Genomic DNA, 9,523 nt, shown 5'->3' with positions numbered 1-9,523 from the left:
CCCTTCTGGCGCGATGAATAGATCTATGATAGAGGCAGGGTATTGAACGGTGACCAAAGGCAAAATTGGGGCTGATAAGAGGAAACATTGCGTTTAATGGTTTCCAGATGATGAGAACAATGTACAGTAAGGGCACAAAGTGTGAGATTCATAGAAAAGTTTTCCTAAGAATATTTCCAATCCTTTTCTCACACAAGAGAAAATGGGTTAGGGGCGTTGGGTATAACTTTATGGAACAAAGGGGCGGTGGATCGAAAAACTTTGAGAATCACTGTTTTAGACTCTAGACTAAAGCCTATTGTTTAGTTTGATTTATTTGAATAAAGGGAAACAAATGTTAAAAATTAGAACATTGTTTGACATTTTAATTGAGATTTTATTAAATATGTGTAGTAAATTAATCAAATAAAAATTATCATATAAATTATGTAATTGTTGCAGAAAAAGAAACCCAAGAAAGATCCTGTACTTTCTAAAAAGTCAAGGAATGACCCTAATGCTCCTCCAAACAATAGAATTCCTTTACCTGAATTGTAAGTATCCAAAAAATTTATTTAAAATTGTTTACCCTCATATGTAATGATTTAAACTTGTTTATTAGTATTATAATGTAACATTTATTTTGTCTTATTTACCTTGAAATATTTCTTTATAGTTTTAAGAACAGTTGAGTAAATTCCTGATTAGTTTTTCTAGGCTATAAATAACATAAATATTTCATATTTAATCTTTATCTGTTAATTAGATTGATTATTATTGTTTTTTTAGATTACAATTGTTATGCATAATGGATAATTTAATTTAATTACTTTTAATAATTTAATGTAATTTAAATTGATTTCATATATTTAATTAAACATGATATTAGTTTGATTTAATTATATATTATCTAGTAAATTTTAAAGTTGTTTTAGATTTTTCCTTATCATAATTAACTCCTAAAGGACCTAGAGTTGTCTTTCTTCTTAAAGAAAGTTTCTCTTCCTGAGAAGTTTAAGGACAATTCTGTCATTCTCGCAGGAAAAAATATACGTTCTAATGTGATGTTTCTTCAAACCAGATGCTGCATTATAGTTATACACTAGTGACAAATGTCAATATGGAAAGGTTTTTTCTGCATATAAGAAATTATTGACAGTCTGCTTCTATAAGTTTTTTATGCAAAATTTAAATATAAGGGGGATGATCAAATAATTTTTATTTGACAAACTTACATATACTGTGTCCAGAATGAACCACTATGAAGCCAGTGAGTGATCTAGCCATTCAATTAGTAAGGTATTTGTTAAACTAAGAATTACATGTGGATTTTAGTATATATTAATATATTGATGGCATCAAATACAGTGGTACCTCAGTATACGTCTGCATTAGAATACGTCCAATTCAGAATACGTACTGTTTGGACGAAACAAATTTTGCTCGGTACAGGACTTTTGTTCAGTATACGACTTAATTATATGCGCCATCTATGAACAAGTAGCACTATCGGTATACTAGACCAGGCTAGTTGTTCGCGGTGCAACGGTTTATAACTTTGTTAAATTTCTTCTGATTTTAATTTGTAAGTAAAATTTTATTATTTTAATTAATCATGAGTTGCAAGAAGGCAAATGAAAAGCAAAAGAAAAGTAAAAAAATGACTAGAATCACAATGAAACTGATAAAAGAGATTGTTGAGAAATATAAGATGGCACGTGTGTTCGAGATTTTAACTGTTGCATACCGTATTCCGAGAACGACAATATTGACAATCGTGAAAAATAAAGACATTATTAAATCTGCTAACACTAATGTTGCAAAAAGAGTTAAATCAATTTCTAAACAGAGATTGAAGACATTAGATCATGTTGAGAAATTGCTTTTGCTTTGGATAACTGAAAAACTGAAAATGTGCTGGAGACAGCATATGGAAGCAATTATTTGCGAGAAAGCTAAAAAGATACATGCTGATCTCACGAAAAATCAAGCAGGGACTAGCCAGGAAAGTGAGATGTTTAAAGCCAGCCATTTTTTTTTACAGGAGAACGGATTAATCATTTTTACATTACTTCTTATGGGAAAGGCTGGTTTGGTATATGTCCAATTCGGTATAGGTCCGAACATCAGGAACGGATTAAGGTTGTATACTGAAGTTCCACTGTATATCCAATCAGATAAATGCAGGAAACAGTGCATTGTTTCCTGTTTTTGGCTACAAAAGGACATAAAAACTGGTGGGCATTTAACTGGTGGAAGAGTATGGGATGCATATCTGTCCAAACCACCATTTTGAAATGATATGTGAAGTTCTGTGAAGATTGCAACAATACATACCCACATGTTGAAAATGTCATCAAGCAGAAGTTGGATACTCTTAAATGAAAGACCCTTGAAATACCTGCCATGCACTATGCAATTTTCATGAATTTGATCCTCTGAACAATTTCTGAAAGGAGGACAATTCCATTTGGATGACATGAAGAGGACTGAATTGGACTTTTTTATGCAGCAGCCAACCAACTTCTATCAGATGGGCATTGTTAACCTGGTTCATCAATAGGACAATTGCTTAATACCAGTGGCAATTTCCTCTAGATAAAATGAATCTCTACACCCTACAGCCCTTGAACAGAAACTTTTTGATTATCTCTTATAAAATACCGGTTGAAAGGCCCAGTGCAGGCATCGGGGCATACTAAATAGTTTTCATGCATAACAATGATAAATAATTAATTACAAATGGTTTACCTAAAGTGCACAGATGTTTGGCAGAACACTGTTGAAAGTGAACTGCCCATAACTATCATTGTCATGTACTAAAACCAACATCTCTACATCCAATTCTCATGAAATAACTTTCAAAATACCAACAAGATACTACACATTTCCATTATGATTGCAAAGAATCCGTAATATTACCGTAATATCATGTCTCCAGTTCAAAACATAATAATGAAACAAAAAGCATAACTATCATTGTCATGCACTATGACTTACATCACTATATCCAATTCTTTTTAAATAACATAGCAAGAAGCATGCATGCTGAATACCATCAAAAAGAGTTGAGCACAGACTCTGGCAATTCCTAGGTTTGCCGCTATGCTTTGCTGACATTCGATATGCCAACAGAGACTGGCCATTTTTTCAGTTTTATATAGTAGACAGATAAAAATAATAATAATGAATTCCTATTACAAATAAAAATAATAATAATATACTGAATTATACTGTAACAATATAAAATATATATATAATAATTTATATTGTTAATTTAAATAATAGCTAAGAACATCCCTAGTGGCCATTTTTGGCATACCGTAACAGAGACTGCCCAGTTTTTCACTTTTATATAGTAGATTATTGTGTTACAGTCATAACAATTCGGGATGTAAATGAATATTTTATTATATTTTAAATTACAAAGAATTTGAAATCCTGAAGATATGGAAAAAATGTGTAAACATTTTAATTAATTAAATTATGTTTTTGTGGTAATTCAGTTGTAGTTTATTAACTGATGCATATTTTCCATACTTTTTATGCATATTTTGTATTTTTTTGTGCATTTTTCCATTCATCTAAATATATAAAATTACTTGGCCTGACTGACTGACTTAGTCACTGATTGATTCATCATCACCCAGAGCAAACCACTGAACCTAAAGAGATGAAATTTGGTACACAGTTAGGGTACGTCATGAGAATGCACACTAAGAAGGGATTTTTCGAAATGCCCCCACGGGGAGAGCATTAATGCTTAACCTGAAGAACAGCCTTTGAAATTGATTCCCATACTTTCCCTTAAATTGATAATATTTCAGTCATTGTTATAAATATTTTTATATATTATGATTTTTTAACCAAATGTTCGAACTGTTTTAAATTCGAATTTGTTATTGCATGTTGGTTCAATTATAGAATGATTGTAAATGTTCCAGAAAATTGATCAAATTGAAAATAGTTTGTTTGATTCTCAGCAATTCTCATCATTCTCAGCAGTAGGTATTATAGAACAATTACTATGGTTGTTGAAATACTGAATATAAATGCGGTTTGCTTACAAAACCCCCACGGGTGAAGTCACAGCTAACAGCTAGTATTACATAGTTTTTCATGCGTATAAATCTGATACTTAATCATAATAATATAAAACAAAGGTCACATAAGAGTATGAATCATCTAACAGTACAAATTTTAAATTTCTCAATATTGGCAGTGTTGACTAAGACAAAACCTTTCTCATTTTATTTCTAGCTGTTTAAACACTGATTACAGTGTACCTGAAGAAGGTCCTGAAGATGTATATACTCTTAGATATCATTGAAAAATTACTAAGCCTATGTTTACTTCATTTCTTCAGCTATAAAAATGGGAGGTTTGAAGAGATGAAGTGACAGAAAACTATTTTTACAAAAGAAAATTTTGAATCTCAAAAAAATAGTTTATCTCAAATCACAAAAACTTCTTTACAAATTATACAATTATATTATAGAATTAAATTGTTTAGAAATTTGTTCTCCGTTAAAAATGTGCTTGAGAACATTTCAGTATTAAACATGTTTGTTTTTACATCAAATAACTCTACAAGTTAGAATTTTAAGTGGTTTGATTACTACTTGTTTCTATATCAGTTTATTTTGAGAATTTTCTTTTATTGTAAATAAAATATTTACCTTAATTGAAATCAATAAAACTGATGCTTCAGTAATTGTTTATTAACTTATCCTTTCTATCTAAACCAGTACTTGTCCCACTAGAAAATTGTTTCATAAAATATCAATCAAATTATCTCATCAAGATAAAGACTTGCTGCTTGATTCTTCCAAATTTTCTCATCTAGTAATTAGAAAGTTTGGGAGAATTAGATTGCTGTAAAAAACATTTTTTTTTTTTAATGTAAAACAAGTAAAAATAATTTATCTGAAAAAACTATTTTTCTTATTATCATGTAATAGCATTATAAAAACCAGTGAACAAGTACAGTTATATCTTAGGAATCATCTTATAGAGAGCACATTCTTAGATCCTGTACTGTGTACTCTTTCTTACCTACTATATTTCTAAGAATATGCACTTTTCAAGAATTTTTTTTATCTTCTAGTCTTTTCAAATCATTTCTTTCTGATTTTAATTAAGTAATTTTAGATTAAACTGGAAGAAAGCAATTGGCCTGGAGTGAGACTTGAGCCCACAACTCCTGCTTACCATGCAGATGCATTGCCAGTCATGCTACCTAGACCTCTGGTCCATCTCCTCTTCCAGTATATTTAACATTAAGATATAACCGTCATTGGTTATTATGGTGCCGACTGGGGGTGTATTCAGCGCCCCTCATCCTGTAAACATCCACACAAGTCACTCACTCGGCCATTGCATACCCGACAAGGCATAGATATAAATATATGCAATGGCCAAGAGCAGTGGCGGCCTTAGGGGGTGGCGAGCAGGGCAATCGCCCGGGCCTCGCTCTTAGAGGGGCCTCGCGCAACAACCAAGTAGAAAAAAGTTAATATTTAAAACTTTTTATTTTATCCTTGGCTATTACTTATAACAATAAAATAAATTTAATTTATAGTGCAGTATATATTAATATTAATAAGTGCCTACTATTTCAATTCACATACTTTGCACAAAGGACAAGGGCCTCGCAAAGATCTGCCGCCCAGGGCCTCGCAAAGATCTGCCGCCCAGAGCCTCGCAATAGATAAGGCCGCCGCTGGCCAAGAGTCAATTGATGGTATCAAATCCATATTTATTCTCATAGTAGAGTACTAATAAGGCAACGTTACAAAAGTGCGGTACTCTTATATGATCTTATTGTAATGCTTTTTTTGTAATCTAATAATAATTTTTATACTATAGAAAAAATATATAGCATTTAAGATAAATTATTTTCAAATAAGAATGATGTTTATCTTTATTGTATAAAAAAGTGATACTGATTAATAACAATTAATCTTGATATATTTTTAATTTAGACGAGATGCTGATAGGCATGATAAAATAAATGCAATGAAAGATGCAAGCAAAAGAGTAAAGCTTGGTCCAGAATTTTTGCCATCAATTTGTTTTTATACTTTTTTGAATTCACATCAAGGGTAATGTATTATTTTTTTATTCAGAATTACTTTTTAATTTTTTATTTATAATGCTTTTTAAATTCAAATTTAGTGTCACTTGTGCTGAATTTGCAGAAGATTCTAGTTTATTAAGTGCTGGATTTTCTGATTCTATAATTCGAGTTTGGAGTGTAACACCTAATAAATTAAAAGGAATGAGATCTGCTTTAGAATTAGAAAATATTGATAAAGAAGCAGGTAATATATTAATTTTGCATAATTTATTAAAAAATTAAAATTGACAGAGAAATTTAAACTTCATTTTTGAATATTTTTTGAAATCATAGATGACAGTGGTTAATAATAAGAATATTTATTACTGAACCAAACTAATATTTATGTTTTATCTGTTTATACTAACTAACAAATGCTGAAATCACTAATTTGCAACTAAATTTGTTAGATAAAATTTTTAAATATTTAATAGTTAAATTTTGAAAAATAAAAGTTTTATGAAGTAATTAATAATTAATTAAAGGAATAATGTTTGCAGTTTAATATTGTAAAATAAGATTTGTTTATCTTAAAAGTGTTTTATTTTATTCTGTTTACATAAAAAAATGATTATGCTTTATACATATAAATAAATTATAAATTTTGATTTGAAGAATATGTGCAAAACTAGTGTGAGAACCGAGGGGGTATAGTACCAAGCTTCTCCCCACTTATCAACTTCTGTGTCAGGGATGGTCGGTGTGATCAATGAATAGGAGGGTGAGCAAGATCGTGACGAGGTGTTGGTTGTACTCAAGGATGACACATAATTATATATAATAAGAATAAGGCTTTGTCTCTCAGTCTCCTCAGAAGTAAAAGTTCATTGTACAATGCACCATTCTCTTCAGCCTATTGCATACCGAGCTCAAATGCGTTAATCGCATCTTTAGCTGACACTTGTGGAGTAGTTGCGATGACTTCATCATCATCGTCTTGATTTATTATTGGAATAGAATTTGGGTGACAATCTCCTCATCAGATATTTGCTGGAACACACTTTCTTCTCATGATACCAGATTTCCAAATTTTCTGAATTAATCTGCATTTTGGTAACAACTTGCTTTATGACTTCTGAAGTAACACTGATTTGAGGAGTGATGCCAGGAGTGGTGACAATTTCTGGCCATAAGTTTTTCCATGATGATGTAATGGCTGATGGGGGCAATGCATTCCAAGATTGACAAAGGGAGAAAACCAAGTCTTTCATGTTTAATTCTTTTAATGTTTTTTCTATAGGTTGGTCTTTTGATATGGCTGTCAGCAGCAGTTTTTACTTGTAGTCTTGCTTGACAAACTGAATGATATGCTGATCCATTGGTTGGATCAGTACAGTGCAGTTTGGTGGAAGAAACATTGCAGTGATACATTTATCCTCTGTTGTTAGTTCTTCGGACGGATAACTGGGAGCATTATCAAGAAGCAATAATGCCTTTTGAGGTAGATTATGATCTTTCAACTATTTCTTAACTTCTGGCAAGAAGCATTCATCATTTTTTGGAAATTCATTTTTCAAACCATTTTTTGAAAATTCTTTTGTCATCCACACTCTTTTTTGTCCATAATAGTGTACAGGTAATCAATGTTTTTGAATGCTCGTGGATTCTTTGATTTTCCAATGACCACCATCTTTAGCCTGTGCATTCCCAAAGCATTAGTTCAAGGTAATATGGTTACACATTCTTTGCTCACCTTGCATCCAGGTACAGATTTCTCATTATGTGAAACAAACATTTTCCTAGGTATTACACACCAAAAAAGCCCTGACTCATCTGCATCGTATACCTGTGAAAGGCAAAGATCTAAATCTTTCACTTTTTGTAAAAATCTCAATTTAAATGGCTCTATGCAGGATGCATCATTAGAGAGTTTTTCTCCTGTTACAGTCATCAAATGTATTCCATGATGACTTTTGAAGCTTTCCAACCATCCCTTGCTAGCTACAAATTCATCTTTTTTTTTTGTATCTCCTTGTAAAAAAACTTTGCTTTCATGGTCAATATGGGCCCAGAAATTGTTGTACACCTGTTTCTTTTCTGAAGAAACCACATGTACAAAGCCTCTTCAACCTCTGCATTTTCAGCTTTCTTCAGTGTAGGTACAGGTAGAGCATCCTCTGGTGTTATTGCCACTGTCATATCAATACATTTAAGTAAAAAATAATAAAAAAAAACATGGCGAAAAGATGGACTAAAGCAAGGTTTCGTGCTTAGCATAGCATCAACATTGGTAATTTCATTTATCACATCAAGCATAATATCAGTATCCCTACCTTTGTAAAGAAGTTGTATTTATATTTTTGTAAATTTATTAAATGTTTAAGCATGCATTGATGAAGATTTGTCGTAATAAATGTGCTTTGTATGTACTGTTATAGGCATGTCAGATTATAGGGGGTGCCAGATTAGACGGGCCGGATTACCGCGGGTCTACTGTATTATACTTATCAATTTAATGTAATCATTACCATTAAATATTTTTAGTTTTGGATTCAAACTGAAATTCTTAGGAATAGAATTGAATTTTTACCTTACAGTTATTTGGGTGTTTTGATACTTAGAAGATGATCATATATCTGTATAACTTTCTATACCTTTAAAACTAAAAGCATTATACATTTTATATGGATAAATGTGAAAACAATAGAAATATTTAGGAATTCTAAATTCAAGTATATTTCCTATACAGTCGACCCCTCTATAACATGGTAGATATGTTCCGTTCTTTATGAATCAATTTCTTATGAGTCCTTGCCAATCACAGCCCGACACATGTGAAGTTTACGGACTATAGCTGTTTGAAAGGTTTCTTCCATAAAATTAATCGATTCTAGACTAATTTGACTCAACATTTCCAAAATACGTATATATATATATTTTTGGAATAATTCGTATAAACTACGCTATAAACAAAAAATTGTAGGATTACTTACCAAGTGTGCACCGTTCGACGTCGCCATTGCTCAAGCTTGTTTTCGTTGCGGAGCAATGCACCAAACCGCAGCCGCGATTTCTGATAAGTTATTTTTCTGCGAAAACTTCATTGAACTTTGGAGACATCATTAATACAGGTATACCTCGACTTACGTTGTTTCGAGTTACGTCATTCCCAATTTATACGTCGTTTGTCAAAAAAATATATGGAAAAATAAAAATCAAGTTTAAGTCATTTTATTCGACTTTACGTCTGTCTGCCACAAATATTGAAGTCGTAATATCACTAGAAAAATGTTTAAAGCACATAAAATCATATTATAATATATACATTTACAAGTATATACTGTATTTACAGTACATGCATTCGTAAATTTAAATTACTTTTTTCTGTACTATATTAAAAACTAAAATTTATTTGTTTGTAAGCTTAAAATAGATCCTTATTAACCATATATTATTAAAAATGCATTAATAAATAAAATACAGAAC

The 9,523-nt window shown here is 31.2% G+C and overlaps 1 protein-coding gene across 1 annotated transcript in view; it reads left to right on the top strand.

Moving 5' to 3' along the window:
- LOC111629508 (transcription initiation factor TFIID subunit 5-like) overlaps nucleotides 1-9,523 on the top strand; it is a 73,255-nt gene that overhangs the window by 53,388 nt on the left and 10,344 nt on the right. The window contains exons 9-11 of the mRNA XM_023373425.1: nucleotides 442-533; nucleotides 5,964-6,083; nucleotides 6,157-6,302. Coding sequence (XP_023229193.1) covers nucleotides 442-533; nucleotides 5,964-6,083; nucleotides 6,157-6,302 — 358 coding nt within the window. The remainder of the gene's footprint in view (nucleotides 1-441; nucleotides 534-5,963; nucleotides 6,084-6,156; nucleotides 6,303-9,523) is intronic.

The sequence above is a fragment of the Centruroides sculpturatus genome, unplaced genomic scaffold (genome assembly GCF_000671375.1).
Source record: "Centruroides sculpturatus isolate CEXI.00-Female unplaced genomic scaffold, Cexi_2.0 scaffold364, whole genome shotgun sequence".
NCBI classification, from domain to species: domain Eukaryota; kingdom Metazoa; phylum Arthropoda; class Arachnida; order Scorpiones; family Buthidae; genus Centruroides; species Centruroides sculpturatus.
This window is presented reverse-complemented; position numbering and strand designations above follow the sequence as displayed.